The following is a 24,527-nucleotide window of genomic DNA, read 5'->3' on the forward strand; positions in this document are numbered from 1 at the left end:
AAATAATGTGATACATGTACTCGTATTGTATGTAAAGCATTGGACAGGTCGCTTCTGACAGCAGCACAGTACAATTATCATAAGCAGTAACATAACGTCACTTGCTTCAATTAATCTTTAGTCTGTCATTAAGCGAACGACCGGAGGATGTGTTCCAGTCGATTATTTTGAAAATAGTGGTTGATAAAATCTTTTTGGTTAAAGTTCATTTCTAACCTCATACACTAATCTAATTAATATAATAGTATCATTATGTCATTGACATAATCAATGACATTTTGAACATGGCTGACCACATAATGAGAAATAAAAAAGTGTAAGTTGCACCTTGTAATGCAGGCCAAAAAACCAAGAACAGAAAAATGTCGGCAGTAATTGAGTATAAAGTCCTAGTGTAATAGTTCAAAATCGCTCTACCTTTACTAACTTTATTGTATAAGGCTGCCTGCAGCGTTGTAGGTTAACTCTTGTACGAGTATAAAGTGAGAATACCTCCAGGCTATGTTCACTGCGTTAGCCGGCAGGAGACGCATCAATCAATGTGGATAGATCGCTGCAGTTCGGATGCGGATGTCCGCTGCGTTTGCTATGCTATGTCTGACGACTGCTTTAAACCTATACATATATGTAGGTACTAAATTATAAACATTTTAACGACAATATTATAAATTAGAGAGAGGGATTTAATATTCTTCGTTATCGAGCGTAAAAGTGTGAAAAAAGTGTAATAATAATTAACTTTTAAGCGTCACTTTTATTTTTATCATAATAAGTCTCTCTCCCAAAAGTTGTCTGAAAAGATCGCTCTTTAACGATAAGACCGCTCATTGTTTTACCTCTAGGTACTCGATTTGCGACTCGAACTGGTTTTCTATTTTGAGGTGTACGATGAAGAGTTTTATACTGAAGTAATCGTTATTATTATTTTATTAATGCACTGGCAGCGCGATTCGGGAAATGAATTAGAGATTTACTAGATATGAAACAGTAAAGATATGTGACGTTCCACCGCAAAAGGTACCATATGGCGGTTGGCGCTTACGCTATTATTAAAGCCGCTCCAATGTTATTGCGGCCGCCATAAGGTACCTTTTGCCGTGGAACGTCACATCATCTTTACTATTTCATATCTAGTGAATCTCTAATTCATTTCCCGAATCGCGCCGTAGGTATTATATTGTTTTTATGTATATCCCAGAAGTGCGCAAGATCACTGCGCAAGTAGAAGTAGGCTACGAGCGCTACGATGTAGCAGCCATTCCTCGCTTCGGAAATCATCAACAGGCCAATTCGAACGTACACCTGACATCAAACCGATATTCGAATCATATCGGAATCATATAGCGGCCCTATTCAAACTTTAAGATACGTCAATTAATAGATCTAGACACGATATGGATTAGATATGTCAGTGTCAAATGTGACGTTTCTTCAAACAAAAACGTCACTTTTGACACGGACACATCTAATCCATATCGTTTCTAGATCTATTAATTGACGTATCTTAACACATTCAATACCACTAAGTGCTACGGGTTACGCTCGTAGCGCGTAGCCACGGTTTCGTCGTATGTAGCGCGTAGTCGCTACGAACAGTGTACCCGACAGTCGGGTTCTTGGTGTTGAATGTGTTAAAGTTCGAATCGGGCAGTGACTTAGCTGTCATTCGCGATTATATATTTATCTCTAACTAAAGAACACCAAAATACAAGTTATTTCCACCAATACAACGTTAATTTAGAATTCCAGTCCAATATTTCTGTTGAAATTAATTATTCAGTTTTAGGCCATGAATAGCATGAATCATGCTGGAGCGTTATTTAATTAGAAACACTATTTTCGTTCGTCGGCCGTTCGCAATCCGGAATGATGAATGTCACGGCCCAACTGTGACATTATACAATCCACTTTTGATTGGACACGCGACGGGCCAGCTATTGTGACAAAATTTTTTGGTCAAACTATTTTGCATAGCTAGGTAGTTATATAGTTAGGTAGTTATGTTTTACCGTTACTGACGCAGAAGTAGTTTTTCAAAAATGTGTTTCAGTTTTATTGTTAATACTTTATATTACAAGTGCGTATAATGTCCCTTTTAATCTCGATTTACCCTTAAGCACATTTATGATATAAAATGATAAAGTACTAAGGCCGCAATTAGATTATCATAGAAATGATCATATATAAAGGATCCTATTTGACAGTAATCCTACAATTATGATCATATACGTATTTTTTTTTATTAAACCATCATAGGTTCTTTATATTTAAATGCCTCCTATATCTATGATCATATTTCTATGAAATATTGAAACCATATGAATCGGATATGTCAGTGTCAAACAAGTATCAAAAGTGACGTTTCTTCAAACAAAAACTTTGCTTTTGACACTGGTTTGACACTGACATATCCAATCTATATCGTTTCCATATCTATTATTTGACGTATCTTAAAGTTCGAATATGGCTGTTAATTAGTATTATCAGCTGTAACATAAATTCACCAAAAAAATAACCTTTTTACAGATCCCTGAAGGGGACGTAGTCCCGCGATAAAGTCAGTTTGTTCCCCGTCACAAATTAGATACGCCAATAATATATTCTTTCAACGACAATTCCTTTGTCTCCCCTATGTTTTCGTTGCGTTTTACTGCACCTTGTTAAGGGACGTTTTATGGACCCTTAGTAATCCGAAGTCTTAGATTCACATCCTGATTCGAAGATTGTGTTTGAAGGTCGACAAACGACAAAACGATGCCTTGAAATGGTGATTGTGGCTGTAAATGCACATTAGGGGCTGTATTCCTTGTCTTTCTGTCTGTCTGTCTTTCATGCAACCTACAGAATTTGAGTCCAGTCGAAATATAACTTAGGTAAAGTGTTTGTTCTTGTTTGAGTTACTTTAAATAAATAAATAAATAATAAATAAATATTGGGGACATCTTACACAGATCAACCTAGCCCCAAACTAAGCAAAGCTTGTACTATGGGTGCTAGGCGACGATATACATACTTATATAGATAAATACATACTTATATACATAGAAAACACCTATGACTCAGGAACAAATATTAGTGTTCATCACACAAATAAATGCCCTTACTGGGATTCGAACCCAGGACCATCGGCTTCGCAGGCAGGGTCACTACCCACTAGGCCAGACCGGTCGTCTTTGTAATTAAAATCAAAGAAATTTTTGACTACTATTACTTACGTCAATTTTAAATAAACACGAACACCTAGATCATAGTAGGTTAGCTAGAGACATTAATTATACTTGTAGTTTCATAGCTATTAAATATACTATACCTACATCTCTCTAATACCTACACTGTTTTCTACTACAATTTCCCTTGCCTACTAGATTTAAAAATAATATATTGACATATCCCGTAGCGGCCTCAAAAACAGGCAGACGAATTATGGCAATAATATTATTTATTATGTAAATCTCGTTTTAAAAGCGTCACCATATTTGATGTTTTCATTTCGTTTCGATCATCGGGCGTGAGTCCGTCATGTTTATTGATGAGTGAGACTCTGATTGGCACCCACTGCCGCCTTTATACGGTCAAATTAATTTATAACTCAAATGTAACGTTTAATTGCTTATAATCTATCAATAACAAATATCTGACACAAATAGATATATATTACGCACGTGACAAAGAAAAGACACGGTCATAGGATAGGCACGAAAATAATTGTAACTTCAGACCATCAATCAAATAGCGTTGCGACGCGGAATGGACAAGAGAACACAAAAACATGGGCAAGTGTCCGAACAATAGATGGCGTTGACGATCCGTCGCACAGCGCCCAAGATGGCCGCCTTTTGGCGGGAATCACTGAAGCGCGTAATTGACAAAGGATGTGTCTTTGTGTTGGCCCTTCGGCTGACCCGGCTTGATGCCAAAATATTTCGCAAGAATATCTGAAAATATTCGCTTAGTGGCAAATTTTAAGTGTAACCTACATAGCTCGCTATAGATTGGATAACGTTTTAACAACAAAGAGTAGGTAACGATGTCCATCCCCCATTAGCGTTGTATATCTGAATCCATTTGTTTATTACGCCCGCGCCCTATAGTAACCTAGTTAAAGCCAGCTGTCGGGGCTCGGATCGTGAGTGCCATACACAGTCGGCTTGATTGCGTCATGCCACTTCGCTGCACAACAAAAAACGGTTAGCGCATAAAATATGAGCCCTACTAGCCACAAATTGGCTGCCTACTCGTTATTGTCGGTAAATTAGAGACATTTCCCGTTTCTTCGCGAAAGCCCCTCTGGTATTAGATGACAAAGAAATGCATTATTCGCACACAAGATATCGAACTAACGCGATCGTGTGCTCGAGGCATCGTAATGGTATTATGGTGAAGGTCTTGATCACCAGGGGGAGACAGTTTTATGTTATGCGCTTTATAACTTTGGACATGAATTATAGTTATAACACAGGACTTTTTCACCTTCGATATATAAATTTGGACATACTCAGTACTCACGTACTGTAATAGAAAAAAGATATAAGTATATAGATGTCAATCCGTTTTATGTACTGCATTCGGTAATTATTCGGCATTCGGGGCTAGAATTCTTAATTGAATTTTCAAATCTTGTCTGTATCACTCTCTTTAACGGTAACCCATGGAGTATAGAGTAAAAGGAGTGAAAACTCATATGGTAAGTAGAACAGTTGTAAAAGGGCGTTTTCAGAAATAAATATCGAAAACCCGATTCTCACAGATCCCGGTGTTTTCGGGTTCTTTCAACTCAGAATCACTAGCATATTCAATTCTGATGATAAAATAAAATGTCCCAAAAATTTGTATGAAAATTGTACATTCCACTACGTCACACATACAAGTGAAAAAAAATTTCATACTAAAACGTGACGTAATGGAATGGACATTTTGGGACATCTTTTTTTAATTGTGGGATGAAGAATGCTGTCGATTCTGAGTAGAATGAGCCCAAGAACGTCCAGATGTGAAAGAATCAGGTTTTCAATATTTATTTCTGAAAACGCCCATAAGTGTCCAGCAGTGAGCTGTAAATAATAGTTCCATATCTCTCCACAGTAGCGCTAGAGTAGCTAAGGACGTAGGCGTTATTCACGGAGTGAAGTGCGCTGTCAATGTTTTTTTTATCAAATATTCTAGGTATTGTAGCGCCACTTATTTAAGGTTTTTTGACGGACTCTTTTTGATACATGGAGATTGTTTTCCTTACCTTTACCTTCCATAACGGTAACCATACCTACTCCGTTGTTTTAGGGATTAAGTAGTACCTAATTTATCTACAGATATAAAGGAACTTGTTTTAGCAGGCACATTTTGCATACCTACGTACGAGTATATTGTGGACAGTGTGAATATATCTGCGAAGTTCTTTAAACTGTTAGAATGTTTTCTGGTGCTTATAGTAAAGACATATAATACATACATGTATTCAGAATTTATCGATATTTACTTCTACGTATAAAATAACTATGTAGTAGGTATGGCGCAATGTCCAGCCTGTTTAATTTTCCACGCCATAATCGGTCGTCCGCTGTGGGACAAGTTGGTAAAAGTTCGCTGATTAAAACCGCAGACACCAGTTTGTTCAGGACAATAGACGGAGGCAATGGCTTAAACCAAACTAGTTTTTTAGGGTTCCGTACCTCAAAAGGAAAAAACGTAACCCTTATAGGATCACTCGTGCGTCTGTCTGTCCGTCTGTCACAACCTATTTGCTCCGAAACTACTGGACCAATTAACTTGAAATTTGGTATACATATGTAAGTCTGTGACCCAAAGACGGACATGTAACGTCAACAAATAAATTTGAAACATAGGGGCTACTTTTGGGGGGTAAATGAAAAAATTAAAAAACAAAGTATTGCAAACTATATCATGTCATATATCAAACGAAAGGGCTCATTGTAAGAATTTCAAATATATTTTTTTTATAATTTTATGATAAACAATTTTGAAGTTATTCAAGAAATTAGACAAAAAATGACCATTCCCCCCTCCCCCCCTCCCCCCCTCCCCCTTCTATCTCCAAAACTACTGGGTATAAAATTTTGAAAAAAATACACAATATAGTTCTTTACCGAAAGATGACAGGAAAACCTATTAGAAATCTACAGTCAAGCGTGAGTCGGTTTTAGGAACAAAAATGCGGTTAGACTTTTTTAGGGACACAGCCGCAATGGTTTAAGTGAAACGTGGTGTAGACAGCTGTTGCGAAGGCCGTAGGCCGATATCCGCATAAAGCCGAAGCCCCGAAGCGTCCCAAAGAGGTGAAAGACTGAAGACAAAAAATGCGACGATACCTATACGCTGTATCTGGCACACAGCCACAATGGTACTTGTACTATTGATTGATTAGGTACTTGTACTATTGTTACGTGTTTAAGCACTATAGGTCTCTCTTCGGCCTTCGCTTTTAAAACACTTGCGGAAGTTGTGGGAAGCGCGAACCCTTCGGATGCTCCGAGCTTTCAGCTCTACGCCGAGCTTGGCCTTCAGTCTTCGCATTTAGACACTTGTACTATGATCATTTGCCTGCCCTTATCGCATTCACTTGGGGTCGGAGCAGCATGTCTATTTCTTCCATACCCTCTCTCGCCCGTCATCTCTTCATTCACTCGCGTTCGTTTCATATCATATCTCACACAGTCCATCCACCTTTTCCTCGGTTTTCCTCTCCCGTTACTTCCCTCCACACTCATTCGTAATACCTTTGTCGTCACATAATTTTCATCCCTCCGCATCACATGACCGTACCACGCTAGGCGATTCGCTCTTACTTTTTCTACTCCGGGTGCAACCAGGCTTCCTCTTATATACTCATTCCTTATCCTATCCATTCTCGTCACACCACACATCCATCTTAACATTCTCATTTCCAAAACAATGAAAATGGTGAAAATTGTGTGATGTACGTACAGAACCCTGGAAATGCCAGTCCGACTCGCACTTGACCAGTTTTTTTATAGGCATTACATGTCGTTTATCCTACTAATATACAGTATGGCCAAAAAATAAGTGCTGCCCCGTTGCCAGGGAGGTTTTGGGATTATACTGAGCAACTTTTACTATGGGACCGACCCCGAAATCGAACTAGCTTCCTCTTATATACTCATTCCTTATCCTATCCATTCTCGTCACACCACACATCCATCTTAACATTCTCATTTCCAAAACAATGAAAATGGTGAAAATTGTGTGATGTACGTACAGAACCCTGGAAATGCCAGTCCGACTCGCACTTGACCAGTTTTTTTATAGGCATTACATGTCGTTTATCCTACTAATATACAGTATGGCCAAAAAATAAGTGCTGCCCCGTTGCCAGGGAGGTTTTGGGATTATACTGAGCAACTTTTACTATGGGACCGACCCCGAAATCGAACTAGCTTTGTTAAAGTTAATACAACTTGTATTTCCGGTCCTAGAAATTAATTATTCAATACCAAAAACAAAGTAATCTTAAGACTAGTAGGCAAGTCGTAAGACTATATTAAATATTCATCTGCTAAATCTCAAAGGCATTATGTAAGAAAGTACCGGCTATTTTGAGACTTATAATTGGCGAAGTTTACGCCATAATTTCTTTAAATTATCAAATTTCGTGCCAAATATCTTAATTAAGGTTGGAAGAGTTTTGCAATTATGTCGACGCAGGTATGCTTTGGTAAACTTTATGAATTGCTCTAAGTTTAGTCACTATTCAGATCTATTGTACCTACTTGGAGATATTTTAAACTTAACGACTCAGAACAATAAATTGTCTTGTACGAAATATTATTATAAACCCATCATGCCGTGTCATTTGTAAAATGTGTGTTCTGTTTTTAACAGTTAGCTGTCACTGTCCAGTGTCCAGTGTCAACCTAGTTACAGGTTACTTCTTTTTAACGATCGTTATGGTTTATACACATTCGGTTCTCGTAACTAAAACAAAATAAAGTCAAGTAAAGCCTGACCGGAATATATGATAATTGTCAAGAGAGCGGAGTTATAGTATGAAAAAAATTGTTCCTGTGAAATTCCGCAACATGGTGCGTGATCATATATTCCTGGTCAGGCTTTACAGAGCCTGTGACCTGTCATTAACAATAAACGTCACTGTTGACAATGACAGATGATAAATCCAAATCAAATTCATAACCTGTTATTACAAACAGAATACGCGGTATTACGTAAACCGGGTAAATTCTTGAAATATAGTTATTATACATTAGTATAACTTCACCAACTACTTGGTTGTTTTCATAATTACAGCTCCCATGAGATCTACCTATTTGAAACCTTGTACAACTCTCACCAAAGGCTGCTCACAAACGAATGTAACTCGGCCGTATAGCGCAGTTCCAAAGCCACTGAAGGCAACAATCGTTCCAGCAAACTTCACCTGAAATCTCCAACTCCAAGTTGTTCGATTAAAACCACGAACAAACATTATGCTTATAACTTTGAGGCCACATGTTTCCATCTTAAAATGAGCTACCTTGTTCCCCGAAATAAACATAAACCTGGGATAACGAGGTGTTCCTGTTGTTTTGCGGGAGGTCTACGTGGGCTGGCCGAGGTCTGGGCAAGCCTATTAGGTGGAGAGTGGCCACGGTAACAACTCCGTAACGATTGTTTGAAGAAGCCTTTTTAGAACTCGAGAGACGCAGTAAAGAAAATCCTTTTCGACTTTACTTGATTTTATTGTTTTAGGCCGTTGCTAAGCAAGCAGGCGTAATGTCATTTAATTTATTTTTTGAACTAACGAGGCGTCCTTGTTAGTCCAAAAAAATAATTTAGTCCTTGTCAAGGACTATCTTGAATAGCTGTCACACCGGCGACTAAGAAGCGAGTAGCTTACGTTAGGAATATATCTATCCTAACTTAAGAAAAATACTCCAATGTAAATAAAATATATTATGTATTGTATCTATCGTTAATCAGGACCACTAATAAGTAGTTCATACTACTAGCAAGAAGTATCCCGTTTCTAGTTTGTTTATCGATTTTGTTTGTTTGTTTCAGAAATGTGGTGTACAACCTCAGTTTGACAGACTTGACAGAACAGCGTCGGCTGGTCTGGTACTCGCCGGAGAATGACGTCAAAATGTGTGTCGTCAAGGGAAAGGACGAGGTTAGTATTTAATATATATTTCGATTTTAGAGTTGCAATTTTTGTATTACTTTTATTTTTTTATTTTTTTTTTTACTTTATTAGGTACACTAAACAGACATCGTACAATATCATGGGTAATACATTTGCACATTATGGCTTAAATCTAGCACGAGATCCAAAACAAGTGTACACAGCATGTTTTACAATTGAGCGGAAATATTACAAACCTTCGAGCAACACGGAAGGGAGGCGGCATTCGCACTATTTCCCCTCTGCCGAGGTACAAGATTAGCGCGTCAATCTAATCTAGCGCGGGTAATAAAACTAGTTGCACTTGGATTTTTCACTAGACCGAGTCCAGACGCGCGCGTGAACACTGCTGCACAAAAATGCCTGTTTGCTCGGTTTTTTGTTATAAAAAGAGGTCGGGGACATCAAATTTACAAAAAGAAAGTGTTACATTTCACATGTAATATTTTTTTTACATATCATACGTTTAATTACATTCAAACACAATTATTATATTTTAGTCTCATGTAATTGTTGGATTTATCGATTTTGCTCGCCCAGTACAAATTGCGGATCGGTCGAGCGACAAATCCGACTTCTCATCTCTCAGAATACAATAACATACTTCAACGAAAATGTGTTAGTGTGCGTGTTGTGACACTTGTCACTCGTCCGTACACAAAAAGAGATCGAGGTTTGCAAGATTTGTCTTTGACGTGTGTCATTTTCTATGTATTTGTGTCGTCATTACAGATTGGATTTTGTATGTAAGTGTGTGAGAAGTGCGACTGTGTGCACCTTTCCCCCCGCGAAAAATGGCAGAAAGATTTGTACGGTGAGATATCGCTTGGGCCCCTCCCTTCCGATGTGTCGGAAGCCGGTGTTGCTCGAAGTTACAAACTAATTAACACCATATTATAGCTACAGTGAAAAATATCAGAGAAGAAATAACTATCTAAACATTACAATATAACGAGTAACGAACTATATGACTATTAAACATCACTGAAACAAACTTAGAGGATTAAGGCAGATTACGTTCGTATATACCATCACGCTCCGCGATTGTTGCGCCATTTAGGGTCCTAGCTAAATTTGTCGTTCCATAACTTACGCTATAGAATTTCCAATTTAGCAAGAACCCTAAATGGCATGGCATAACAATTCCGTATGGTGGCTGTACCTACCTAAGCTTTCGTTTTTATATTCAGCTAGATACTATAAGTATAATAGTGAGGAAAAGTATACATATGTCGATTTGAGTCTAGATCATATAATGCCACTTTTCACACTGGTTTCAAAGAACAAAGTGAGGTTCCCAGCAGGTGGTGAAGATTGTTTTCAAAATAAAATTATTATACTTCTCAAGAAATATTTTTAATTAATTAAGGAAAGTATCTCCAACAATTTAATCCGGTAAAATCCTGCCACTGCGAAATTGTTTCCGTTTTAAACAATGTACCTTGGGTGCAATATCGTTACCTGGCGCCACCTTGCGTTGAATAATTGAATTTAGAACGACTCAGCTACTCGGCACCATAGTGTAACGTCATATCCGGGAAACGACGACGAATACCGTTGGCTTACTGCAGCAAGTACGGTAGTAAGTTTTTTATTAACTTGGTTTTTCAAGTGAAACAATGCGATAAATGTTTACGTAAAGTAAATATTCAGCCTTTTAATGTTTTTTTACGACTCCTAGTTCATATTTCATGTAGAAAGAAAATAAAGACGCCGTTTGCGTAATTACTTTTATTTACGACGGTTTGCCGTAACCTACTGTTTAGGTATACAAGACCGTAAATAAAACTGCTGAACAAATGACGAGTTACTGACGAAATACATCCCATTGACTCAATGTACTGTTTACTAGTTGAATAAAGCTTCACAAAAACAAAGGCCTGGAGGCGGTCGCCGGCCCGTATGGAAACTCCGCCGTGCGCCCTTTACGCCGTCGCTCCACAGCTGATTGCTTAGCGCTCGTGGGACGGTCGGAAATTCATGCTTCAATTGCACACGACCGAGGCCCGTTTACTCCGCCCTAAGCACTCGCTAGACGTGCGAAGACTTCCGTCGATCTCTAACCAGATTTGGCCGGTTTAAACCCGTCCTAAGGCTTCGATTATAGACGAACTTCCGAGTTGTGAAACACAATCTTCAACAATTTGACCGACTCCAGGGAACTTGGAATTAGGTTCTAAACACAAACGTTCTAAAATTCAATCGTCGTTCGGTTCGGGTTCTTGTTTCGAATTCCTCGCTCAGTATTCACAGAGTGTTCTGAATTCGAAAGTTGTAACACACTGGCGGAGGAACACGGTCCGCCGAGTGGTTGGTGCAAGCGTGGAATAGTGCGGCGAAATGGGAACAGTTTCAAGGATCGGAACACTCCAAGCTGTATAGGTAACAAGTATAGGACGGAACGAATCGTTGTGGGATGCGTTCAGCTGATAGCTTGCGTAATGGACGCAGCTGACGCTCGTTCAATACGAACATTGAATCACTATTAACGCTTTTGAAGACTCCCCGCTACACTATAGAGGGACGAAATTTCGCAGAAAATTCCATTGACATAGAACTCTATTCGTTCTTGTACTCGTTGAACAAACAATAGAACCAATATTGCTTTGAGGCACACCGTTTACTAAATTCGCTCCAGTAAATTTTCAGTACATTCTTCAACGCATGCGATAAAATATGTAAGTACGAATATATGGACTGGCTTCTATTTGCAGCTGGCGTGAATAAAACAATAGAGGTATTATGGAGCTAGTCAGAGGAGTCAATAAGTTTCTTAGCTAGAATAAGCCAACTGAATAGCTATTGTTCACAAACACATGTTTGCAGTGGGCTGCGGCAACCGGCATAATCTCTATTATCTCAATTTAATATAGCATGGATGTCTTCATTGTTAGGGATTACGGTTTCAAAGCCGTCAGATTCGACGGAATAATCTCACGACATCTTGTATCGCCTACAGAAGGTGTAGCGAGGCGAAACAAGTTGCTTTATGTTAAAGTGTAAGATTGTGCTAGAAATAAACACCTTTTGAGATTCTAAATTGAAGAATGCTGAAGCTCAAAATTACCTACCATTTGCTAAATAGTACAGCCAAAAAACCACCTAGCAGAGTAGTAGTTTGTATGTAAAATTGTCAGTACGGAATGCAATTTGAATACGTTTAAAACTTCTAACGTTCGCATAATAGGTATTTAAACTAATTTTGATGCGGCTTCTCCCATTTTCTTCGTCTTTCAGCGAACTAATTTCCGGACTAGTTTAAATTGGTGGGTATCATCTAGTTCCATTTAGGTTAACTACTCTAATTTACATGAACACAATCTGCTTGTTAATATATGTAGTTTAATAAAGCATTGAGGAACAGTACTTATATTCATTTTAGAAGGCGCATTATGTGTAGGCATGGGTGTGTAAGAAGTAGCATACATATTATGAATCTTTGAAACGGCATTGGCGCAGTTGGTAGGTTAATAGGTTTATGACATCATAAACCTATTAACTAGTTGTATATAGTACTCTCGCTCCATCTAAAACGTAGACCCTAGTGTGGCATAGGTACATTTATGATCATACCTACGGTTGATTGTATTCCGTTAACTTTCAGGTATATAAGTGTTATTTTTTCAGTATTTGTATTCCATTGAGTTTTTAAATAATTACGTTCCAAATGCTAAAAACGTTATGTCGTTGATCGATGACGCGTTTTTACGTTGACTAGCGCGTGAATGGCAGATCTGTCAAACACTCAGCCAAAATGGCTTTAGCCGACTGCCCAATGTCAGCAATGAACGATGAGATGAAGCGGGGTGTAATAATAGTCTCGAAATATTTTTATTTAATGAGCCACATGGCACGTCTACCCCTTAATATTATTCAGGTATTGGCGGCGCCTATCAACGTCAACTAGCATGAATGGCAGCTCTGTCAAACACTCGGACAAGGTGGATTCTGCTTAGCCCGATGTGGGCAACGCGCCATGAGTTGAAGCGGGGATCGATTGTAAACTAGTCTGGGTATTGATTTAATGAGCCACAAGCACTTCACACTATTTAGACACTCATTACCTACTTCTGCCGGCGTATTATGGATGGCTTTATCCATCTTTATCCACGTGATAAAATAACTGTCACTTTTTAACACCGTGGGATAGAAAGTGACGGACACCGTTTAAGTTTATAGAAAAATCAAGTCGATATGTCAAACTCACGAACATAACACTCAGTATTATGCTTACATAGACTCGAACTTTACAACTCAAATTGTAGAAACATTTAACTTTACTGTTTATGCAAACTTTAAATTAATTGTAATGCAACCGCTCCATGTTGTTGTAGTGACCGAACCCCAAAATCCGCTCATCTGTCAGTCCCCACGTATGAGTTATCCGCATAGGATTACGACGCAGACATCTAAAGGATGGAAATGCAAATGCAATCAAATCATCTATGCACGTGTCGATCTATCTGCCACGCCTTACCTGTCTTAGCTTACATTTACCTATTAATAAACACCTATAAACATTAATTGAATGGAGTTGCAATATTGATGCTACATAATAATAAAATTTGGTTATATTCGTGACAGCGTTAATTTAAGAGAAAAAGTCACAATGAGGCGCCGGTCGTCAACAACGAAATCGTAACTCATGAGAAAAAAATAGTTAATCTCTATTTAATTTTACTTATACTTTTATGTAGGTACCTAAGAGATATAAAATTTTATTGGTGCTAGTGATTCTACGGTAGTTAAATTTTTTTAGACGCTTCTGAAGTTACGGTGTTTTTCGAGTGTTTATAGTGTACTAAAACAACCCGTTACGATTAACTTGCGAGTATATTGGTTTATCATTTTTATAGACTCTTAGGTTATGTTTTAAAAGTCGGTGAAGTTTTTTTTTTTACCTGAGGTACATGTAGATGTTACTCGCATTACAAACCCTCCATGTTGTTTTCAGGAGAGTTGTCAAAACTATATCCGCGTGCTCGTGTCCCTGGGTACGGGCCGGCTCCTGGTGTGCGGAACCAACAGCTTTCGGCCCTTCTGCCGCGAGTACGGCGTCCAGCGCGACTCCTACCACATGGAGAAGGAGAAATCCGGCCAGGCCGTCTGCCCGTACGATCCGGAGCACAACTCCACGGCTGTGTGGGCTGGTGAGTTTTTAAATCTTTATGTCTAGTGGGTAACTTTTACCAGCGATGTACTTGCCTTGTTTCTTTTTTAGCGTTACGTACCTCAAAAGGAAAAAACGGAACCCTTATAGGATCACTCGTGCGTCTGTCTGTCTGTCCGTCTGTCACAGCCTATTTTCTCGGAAACTACTGGACCAATTAAGTTGAAATTTGATACACATATGTAAATTAGTGACCCAAAGATGGACATGTTTTTTTTATAATTTTAAAATACACAGGTTCCAAGTTATTTAAGAAAATAGCCAAAAAATGACCATTCCCCCCTTTATCTCCGAAACTACTGGGACTAAAAATTTGAAAAAAATACACAAAATAGTTCTTTACCTGTAGATGACAGGAAAACCTATTAGAAATGTTCAGTCAAGCGTGAGTCGGACTTATGTACGGAACCCTAGAAATGCGAGTCCGACTCGCACTTGGCCGGTTTTTTTTTTATTATATTTGATTTAATTAATAAAACGTATGTTGCATGCATTGACCCCACAAAACTCAACAATGAGAATCACCAGTCCCTTGTTAAAATAAAATCTGCTATTTAGTTAACTAAAATTTTGACACAGCCGAAATCATATATCAGGTAATTATTATACAGTGTATGGAACAACTTTTTTCCTTTGTATCTCCAGTGTATCTAAATATCAATTGCCTGCCGTTTTTGCCATAGATGTTTCACGAACAAACGTTTCAACTTTATCGGATAGTCGAAAACTAGTCGAAAATTTCAGCTCAGTTCATAGCAGTTCGCACGTCCCAGTGCTAATGGGGGTTGACGGTCCGTGTTGCACTAAGCGCTCATACCAATTAGGCCTGTTCTCGACAATCCTACTATGGGAAGCTTAGATAGGCACTGCGACAGAGCCGAATAGGAACTAGCTGGTTGTTGGTGATCCTACTTAGCGAGTTATCAATTTCTAACGGAGATTTTAGGCGAATGGTTTTGAATGCGAACAGTATTGAAGGTTGCATGTGTTGTGTGTCTTCTGGCACATCAGGAGGTAACCCTGCACAGTGCACACCTGTTTAAATTGGCATAGACATGGTTTGTTAATATTTTTATCCTGCTTCTATTGTCACTTGCAATATTAATATATTGCAAGTGACACCACGTAACCACACGCACCACACCACGTGTTAACTATCAGACTCCAGTAACGCTGCTAAATACCCAAGATCTTTTAATAGACAGTCAGAATTAAAACAATAGTAACAAATTTTTGGCAATGTTCGCATGAGAACTGTACAAACTTAAACTCCCCTAATCCCCCTATTCACCTCTTTAGGGAATATTACCTTACTAAAAACTATCATGTGCGAAGTTTCACACAAATTTTCGTGAAAAGGTATCTTATAACCATTCATCAACCTTCATAAGCTTTTGCATTAACACAAATAGTGCCGCAGGTTAAGTTTTCCCAAAAGTACTTCCAAAAACCATTAATATTCAGAAGAAAATATCTGGCTTACAATAAGCCACAGAGAGCCCTCAAGGACATACACGTCTAGGATACTCATATAATAAAATTCCATTGTAAGAAAATTAGGGAAAGGAAAATCTTTTTTCATATCAATTGAACCCACTTTCACAGTCTACTGGCGCACAATAGGCCCTCATTGTTGCATTGTAAGGAACCCGACATTGAAAAGGAATGCTCCAACTCTTCCCAACGTGACTACACTATCGTATGTTATAACTACGAATGTTCTAGAAACTGACAATTTTTAAAACTGGATTCTCGTGCATAAAGCTTTGACGGACATGCGCGGCGTAGCTGAGATATTTCCAACTAGGATTTTCTCATGAAATTCTGAAAGATTTATACAGTTGTCCAGGTCGCACTCATCGGAGAATCCTGTTTTATAACGGGCATCCCAAACTTTGTTAAAAACCCGTTATTTGTACGTTTCGCAATATCTGTCTGAAATAAAATCGAATAGGATTAAAAATTTTGTAGAGCTACATTTTGCGGCAACAATAAAATTGTATTGCTTATTTTCTGCAGATTGGTTCTTTGTTTGAAACTTTTCCTTGTCAATAAAACACAATAATGTTGACGTTTAACTCTAGTTCGTTTCTATATAGTAATAAAAGCTGTATTACTAGTAGAAAATTAAAGTATTCGGTAGTATAGCAGACTACTTCGCCGCCATTTTGCAATTCGGTTGAGTATTGCGTGCCAAGTGCTTGAGTCTGGGAAGCGATCGAACCGTATAATGGGTGAGCTGACTCAGCAACTCCTAGTAGGCTGGTTTATAAAGTGTACAGACCATGAGAATGAGACATGAGGACATGACACTAATAAACCACAGTATTATCATAAAAAGGATTTTCTATAAGGGATTATAGCTATCTACTTCAGTAAAGTTTAGAAAAAAAAGAACTATGTACCTAAATTTAATTTAATGTTTGTGATTAATATTTGTATATTTAAAACATTAATATATATAGGAGTAGCGCAGACATTGTTATTATTCATTATACAATTTATTGATTGCATCTTTCATGCACTTTTACAGCTGCGTGTACATATTAAGCCTCTTTTTATAGTAATAAATATATTGCATTAAAATGGTGATCAAGTATATATCTAAGAGTATACATATTTCTAATTAAATACTTAGATTAAAAAAAAACTATTACTACTCGTATTCGATTTCAATAAATTCTGGCTATATGTTAGATAGATGCTTACATTTTCCCGATACAAAATACTTGTATACACAGGGAAAACACCATCAATTACCGTCGATCTGTCCCTTTGTACAATCTTCCTTGCATTAACGACCCCAGTAAAATTCGCACCCATTTATCACGGGAATCTGTTTAGAAGAGACGTGTAGAGTTTAATAATACTAAGTAATCGGCCATTGATGGAATAAATAAATTTGCTTAATAGGATTCCGTTCAACAACCATGATCGTTAGATATCAAATATTTACATATGGGTCAATTAGTTTTTTTATTTACTGTTTATATGTTTTGGTTACATGGAATTAGGTGCCTATATTTATTTAACAATGTGATGTCTTGTAAAAACAGATACCTAGATTCCAATGATCTCGTGTCGAAAGGCTTTTGATGAAAGAATGTAAGAAGCATTTTGTTACATGACCACACCCTTTTAAGGATGCAGTGTTTTAACGAAGTACCTTTGTATTTCATATGTAGCAAGTATGTAATGTATTAATCTAGACCTCTTCGCATTCGTTATTAGATTGTTGTCTTTATTTGATTCTGTTCGAGTTTTGTAAACTGTGTGAGGTGTGCAATAATAGTATTGTATTGTTGTTAAAATACCACACATATTGTGTCTTGCTTCAGATATACAATATAACTCTAAAGGAAAAACACGTTTGTGTAATGTCTGCAACTCTTCCTGTTGGCTGTTTCCTGTTCTACTCCAATTAATTTAATTTTTCCTTACATACTGCATCTTATGTACCTATACTGGCGTTCAAAAGAGCATGGAGATGTTTCAACCGTAATATTAAGGCATTACGGTTGACATCTATCCATACACGCACTTTTGAACGCCACTGTACCTACCTAACGTTATTAACGTTGTGGAAAATTCTCCTTAACTCGTTAAGTTGGTATTTGAAATTAATAAAAAGTTCCACAATACAAATGAAACGAACGGTTCGCCTGGAGCCATAACAGCACGGCCGGCGCCGTTACATTTTGGCCTTTTCAGTAAATTGCTTAACTTTTAACCGCACTACAAAAAAAAAGGTTCCCGTCGCCGCACTCGAGAACTTTATTATTTACACACTAAAGTTCCGCCAACCCTGTCCCCGCACACACGTATATTTTTATCCCACACATTGGTACGCCCACACACACATTCCAGGGCCGTCCATTACGTGGACACGGTTAGTTATCTCCTATTGATCTGGTCCAATTAAGCGAAGCGACTCCCCGGGGACGTTCGAACTAGAGCCATGATCTGCTGTTGCTCATATGCGGCCAATATAATTTAGTGATATGCTGCCGTCACACAATACAACTTGAATACTCGTATTGAGTGGGAGTTTGTAAACGATCTTGACAATGCATGCCCATGTTTGTCCGTTTATCTGTGGCACTATACACCTTCATTTGGATAGGATTATATAAATTTATGTAAGCCATTAAAGTCGTGTTTCTACTTGCTTATTATAACGATATTTATAAGTATGTAGTATAAGTTGAGATTGTTGCTATCAGCTATGTTACTAATGACTAACTACTACTAAGTGTATTTTCTGTCTACGATTACCTTAAAATAATTTATTTATCAACATATAGCAAAGGATATAAATATAACAATAAACACAAAACGTTCAATAAAATGTTAAAAACCTTCAACTCGACACTACCTACTATATTTTTGCTGCCGCTAATAATTGGTAATTTTTAGCGGGCAGTTTTGGGATCAGATTGTATAGGGGTCAGGTTGTATATGGGGTTGGTTATGTGTATGTGTGTGTGTGTTTTTTATTAGAATAAAAGACTATATTTTTACCCAGTTAACAATCCATAATTGCAACAAAATCACCACGAACGCAGTTACAGCCCGTAGCTCCAGCCATTTCCTATTACGTCATTGGCTAATTAACACCGACAGCATATTCAAGTCACGTAAATCCTGTCCTATTACGCACTGCTGGTAGGCTAGTGCTCGCGTATTGAATTATTGGTTTTCATAGGAGGCTTTAGTGGGATTAAATCTGAATGTAATGGTAATGGTGTACTTAAACAATGTGGACTTTAAATTGATGTTGGCAATAAAGTACCTAATGTAGAATTGTCTGTCAGGTTACAGGCAGCTTTTATCTTAGCCTTAGGAAAAGTTAATTTTAGGTTAAAGCAATGTCTTTTAGGATAGTATGATTTAAGTCAAGACTAGCATAACTAGACTAATATCGGCCGGGATATGAACCGTTATTATTACCTTTTGTATGGTTTTCGAGCCCCCGATATTTCGACGCAGCTACAATAACACAAAATTCGAAAACAATACAAAAGGTAATCGCGGTTCATATCCCGGTCGATATATATCTAGTGAAACTAACCGTGAATCATTCAAAACTGTTAAGACTAGGATAAGTTTTCTACGATCGATATTTAGACAAGATATACACAGTCTATTTGTGTGATAAATGTCTTAGATATTTCATAGAAGCAATTTTTTATTCTTATTCGTCTCCATACTTTACATCTTTCATATTTTTACAAGCCATTTTTGCGTAATGATGTCAGCAAATAAATAAACAACCCTATTAGGCTCTTAGGTACAACGCGCCCGACTCTACCTACACCTAGGTAGGTAATCATAGTTTATAGCTCGGCGTGGCACAGCTGCCATCTAAAAATACCAACAACATAGTAAATCCCACAAAAATTCTGATGGCCTGATAACGTGTTTTTTACCATTTCAGATGGAGAGCTATACTCTGGCACAGTGGCAGACTTCAGTGGCATGGAGCCAATCATTTATCGGGAGCCTTTACAAACAGAATCATATAACTCGCTAACTTTAAATGGTGAGTATTCTTTTTTTTAAACATGTTATTAGTGCCAATACTGCCTATATACGGATAAAGATAATAGTAATCGGAATTCGGACGGATCGGACGGTTTTAACTTTTCTGTACTAAGGTCTTTTTCTTATGTATAATGTCTAAAGTTGCGACGACTCTTTACTTTTCGAATACCGTCTTACAGAACGCAATTGAACCCACTTATTCCTAAAGTATTTATCGACCGCTTCAAGTATTCTGACTGCGAATAACCGAGCCCGATTTCATGTAACAATCAACCCTAAAATACTCAAGTGATTTGGGCCCTCCGTGTAATACGGCGCGGTGGAGGACAATGTTATTATCCTGCCGCAGCGTTGAATATGTATGGAGCAACCTGCGCCTAACACGGAACGGAACATTAGTTACGTGCAATATTAAATGATAATCTGGACTGCGGATTACGGATTTTACATCGAGGATATTTTGGGATTAAGCTTAACATGGATGATGTTGAAAAAACAGATTAGCGCCCCGAAATGGCGTGATGACATAGTTTATGAATACCTAATCAAGAACAATTAGTTAAAATCTTCTTGTAGGGCGGTTTCCGTACCGCAACCAACCTACAGCGGTGTTCTAAATTACCATTAGATACCTACAATATTGTAACTGATTAAAAATTGAACTACAACAATTTCATATCATTATAAAATTCTGGAGTGTTGATAAAATTAGCGATCTTTAACGCAGTTCAGCGAAAAATACCTCATTAAAACACTGCCCGTTTACCATTCCGAAAGAAGCTATTTCATGGACGACTTACGATCGCGAAAACAAGGCGAAATATATTCATATAGATACGCTTCCATATTAGGGCGCTGACCTATTTCAACCTAGTGTAACGCCGGACACACGTATAAAATCGACGACCGCCATTCTTTATCTATTCAAGATCTTTCCGACACATGCATAAACAGACCGCAACAAAATACTCGTAAAGCCAGTAAGGTTCTATTTTTATAGGTTACGCTTAAGGAACACTCACTTTGAACAAACACGAACTTAACAGTCAATTGAAATGTGCAATATTCTAGTATCGGTATCGGTATCTCGTATGAGCATAACCACGCGTACGCCTGGTTTGAAAGTAGTTCGTAGAAATTTGTGTACGTGCTGTACACCTACTTTTTATTTTATACTTATTAACACAGTGTAACTTTACTGAATTTTTGAGTAGTTATGACACCTATCACAACCCTCTGCTGCAGTATGATTTGAAGTAGGTCCGTATGACCGACCCTTCGTGTACGTTTCCGCCTGTTATCTAAATCTGTTTACGTCCGGGCTGGTCCGGGACACTCGATTGTTCTCCAATGTCGCCGTCAAACATCCCGCCAACTTAATAGAATTTAGAACCCGTTTGGCGGTTCGCGACTGACATTTGCCGCGTCAACAATCACTAAATCGGATTAGGAACGTATACGCACCCGTAGAACAACGCCACATGCGTCTGTAAGCTTCATAGTCCACTGCGTTCCAGTTCACTGTACCGTGCAATATTATTGACACTAGCCTGACTACCCTTCGTATGTCTATTCCAGTTACTTGCTAGTGTATCACTTGCACTAATTTAGGGACAAGTCGCTCGACTAAATTAATTATTGTTTTGTTTTGTTCACAGCTCCTGACTTCGTGAATTCATTAGTACATGGGAACTTCGTGTATTTCTTCTTCAGAGAAACAGCTGTTGAATATATCAACTGCGGAAAGGTAGGCATTAAACATACAAAAGTTATAAATCGATGATGGTAGAGCTAATGACACGTGAACTTTTGGGCTAGCGGAGTGAAAAATGTTCACCTGATTATTAACTTAACTATATAAAGATTATAAAGTATTATATTGTGATTAATCTACTTATTCATATTCAACCATTCTACCGCAAGTCCCAATTGTCAGTAAAAAAACGCCACCATAGTGAACTGAGTGCTTGTTACAACTCCTTTAAGGGGCCCACTGATTAACAGTCCGCCGGACGTAATCGGCCTGTCAGTTAGAACAAAAAGTTGACAATTCCGAACAACTGACAGGCAGATACCATCCGGCGGACTGTTAATCAGTGGGCCCCTTTAGGCGTCCTTGGTCCTTGGTGTTGAAAAATTTAATGAATTCTTGTGTGAAAAGTACTATAGTAAAAGGATTATCTAATTTCCAGTCGGTGTTTTCCCGCGTGGCCCGGGTGTGCCGCGACGACCGCGGCGGCCCGCACCGCTTCAAGCAGCGATGGACGTCTTTCCTCAAGTCCCGGCTCAACTGCTCTGTAGCCGGTGACTTCCCATTCTACTTCAATGAGATTCGTAAGTACATACATATTTATTTATTTTTAGGCTTCCGTACCTCAAAAGGAATAAACGGAACCCTTATAGGATCACTCGTGCTTCTGTCTGTCTGTCTGTCCGTCTGACACAGCCTATTTTCTCGGAAACTACTGGACGAATTAAGTTGAAATTTGGTACACATATGTAAATTAGTGACCCAAAGACGGACATGTACCGTAAATAAATGAATTTTAAACATGGGGCCACTTTTGGGAGTAAATGAGAAAATAAAAAAAAAAGTTTTTAAACTATATCGTGTTATATGTCAAATAAAAGAGCTCATTTTGAGAATTACAAATATATTTTTTTATAATTTTATTATTATAGGTTAAAAGTTATTTAAGAAAATAGCCAAAACAAGACCCCCCCCCCCCCCCTTTATCTTCGAAACTACTGGGTCAAAATTTTTGAAAAAAATATACATAATAGTTCTTTACCTATAGATGACAGGAAAACCTATTAAAAATGTGCAGTCAAGCGTGAGTCGGACTTAATGTACGGAACCCTTGGAACGCGAGTCCGACTCGCACTTGGCCGGTTTTTTTTGTTTTTAAAGAACCATGTATTTTTTTAGGTTTGAGAAATATTTCACCGTTATAGCTATATTCTGAAATAAAAGTAAGTTTTCCATTGTTTTTATTTTTTCAGAATCAACGACAGAGTTAATAGAAGGCGTTTACGGTGGTTTAAGCGCCCAACTCATCTACGGCACTTTCACGACGCCACCTAACAGTATATCGGGAAGCGCCGTTTGTGCCTTCAGCATGCAAGACATCGCTGACACGTTCGAGGGCACCTTTAAAGAACAGAGTGCTATTAACTCCAATTGGCTGCCCGTCAATGGTGCAAAGGTATGTTCCCATCCTTTGACTTTAAGTTGAATCCGGCATTAAAGAAAATCACCAAGTTTTACTGTTTCTGTATTGTCTTTTTAGGTACCCGAGCCAAGACCAGGAACCTGCCAGAACGATTCGCGGCAGTTGCCAGACCAGACGCTAGAATTCATCAAAACGCACGCACTGATGGATGAAGCGGTACCCGCGTTCTTTGGGGAGCCTATCGTCATAAGAACCAGTTTTCAGTAAGTGTACCTTCCTAATGAAGTCTTCTAAATAAATGTACGTGCCGATTTGTATTAAATTTGATATTAGGTACATGAATATAACCGATTGTTATTTATTTTTGCAGCTATCGGTTTACGCAGATCGCTGTAGACCCACAAGTGAAAACGCCAGGAGGAAAATCCTACGATGTACTGTTTATAGGAACAGGTAAGGAACCGGGAACCAACACACCTTTACTTATATTCGTTCATCGTAATATATGAACAGGCCCCCGATCACCCTTGATGAAAGATCACTGAGCTCAATGGTTGTTTTTCACAGACAATGGCAAGATTATAAAAGCCATCAACGCCGCGTCGTACGACTCCAACAAGCGCGCGGTGCCGGTGGTGATCGAGGAGCTGCAGGCCTTCGCGGCCGGCTCGCCCGTGCGCGCGCTGCGCGTGGCGCGCGCCGGCCGCGACGCGGCCAGGCTCATCGCCGTGTCGGACCGCGAGGTGCTCAGCCTGCGGCTCCATAGGTGCTCCAGTGACAAGATCAGCTCTTGCTCGTGAGTATTATAACTACCCGAACGAACTGCAGCCATAGGTATAATGAGCGTTTCTTAATTTTTTTGTCATTTTTATACAGGCTGTCGCCAGCCATTGGACAAAGCCGAAATGTACATATGCATTAGGGTATTTAGAACCAGTATACAAAGTATCATAACAATTGGTGTAGCGGTTACGAAGAAATTAACAAATTACGATTTTTTTACTTTGGAGCAACCTGTATGTGTTAGTAGCTCCTGAGGTAATAAATAGTATGAAACCTTCTTCGACCGTTTTGATTATCTTTTTTATTTATGACATTAATAAGATTCTGACTTTAGACCAATGTCATCATTGCCGCACATTTTCAAACAAATTGTCAAAAGCACTGCCAATGATTAATACAGTATGTTTCGTTTTGTTGTCGATTATTGGAAATAACTTTTGTTTGATTATTGGCTTTTTTTGTTTTTTGTTCTAATTTAAAAAAAGTACCGTTATAGCATTTCTGAGAAGTAACCCTACGTGGGATTTCAGGGTTTGTCCAATGGCTAAGGTCACCCTGTATATTGTGACCTTTTTTGCCACTTTTGTGTTATTTCTACTCAGAATCACGAGCTCTTTCGATCCTGATGGGATAAAAAAATGTCCCAGAGTTTTTTTCCTATTGTGTTACCAAATCCCCATATAATTTGTATGGCTGTAACAAAAAG

General features: G+C 38.4%; 1 protein-coding gene across 2 annotated transcripts in view; it reads left to right on the forward strand.

The window, feature by feature from the left end:
- The window catches only part of LOC134798253 (semaphorin-1A), a 385,737-nt gene that overhangs the window by 352,399 nt on the left and 8,811 nt on the right, over nucleotides 1–24,527 (forward strand). For both annotated transcript variants that reach the window (XM_063770644.1, XM_063770645.1), the window contains exons 3-11: nucleotides 9,031–9,139; nucleotides 14,106–14,301; nucleotides 19,759–19,863; nucleotides 21,524–21,612; nucleotides 22,058–22,199; nucleotides 22,869–23,071; nucleotides 23,156–23,301; nucleotides 23,409–23,491; nucleotides 23,606–23,834. In XM_063770644.1, coding sequence (XP_063626714.1) covers nucleotides 9,031–9,139; nucleotides 14,106–14,301; nucleotides 19,759–19,863; nucleotides 21,524–21,612; nucleotides 22,058–22,199; nucleotides 22,869–23,071; nucleotides 23,156–23,301; nucleotides 23,409–23,491; nucleotides 23,606–23,834 — 1,302 coding nt within the window. The remainder of the gene's footprint in view (nucleotides 1–9,030; nucleotides 9,140–14,105; nucleotides 14,302–19,758; nucleotides 19,864–21,523; nucleotides 21,613–22,057; nucleotides 22,200–22,868; nucleotides 23,072–23,155; nucleotides 23,302–23,408; nucleotides 23,492–23,605; nucleotides 23,835–24,527) is intronic.

The sequence above is a fragment of the Cydia splendana genome, chromosome 16 (assembly GCF_910591565.1).
Source record: "Cydia splendana chromosome 16, ilCydSple1.2, whole genome shotgun sequence".
Classification (NCBI taxonomy): Eukaryota; Metazoa; Arthropoda; class Insecta; order Lepidoptera; family Tortricidae; genus Cydia; species Cydia splendana.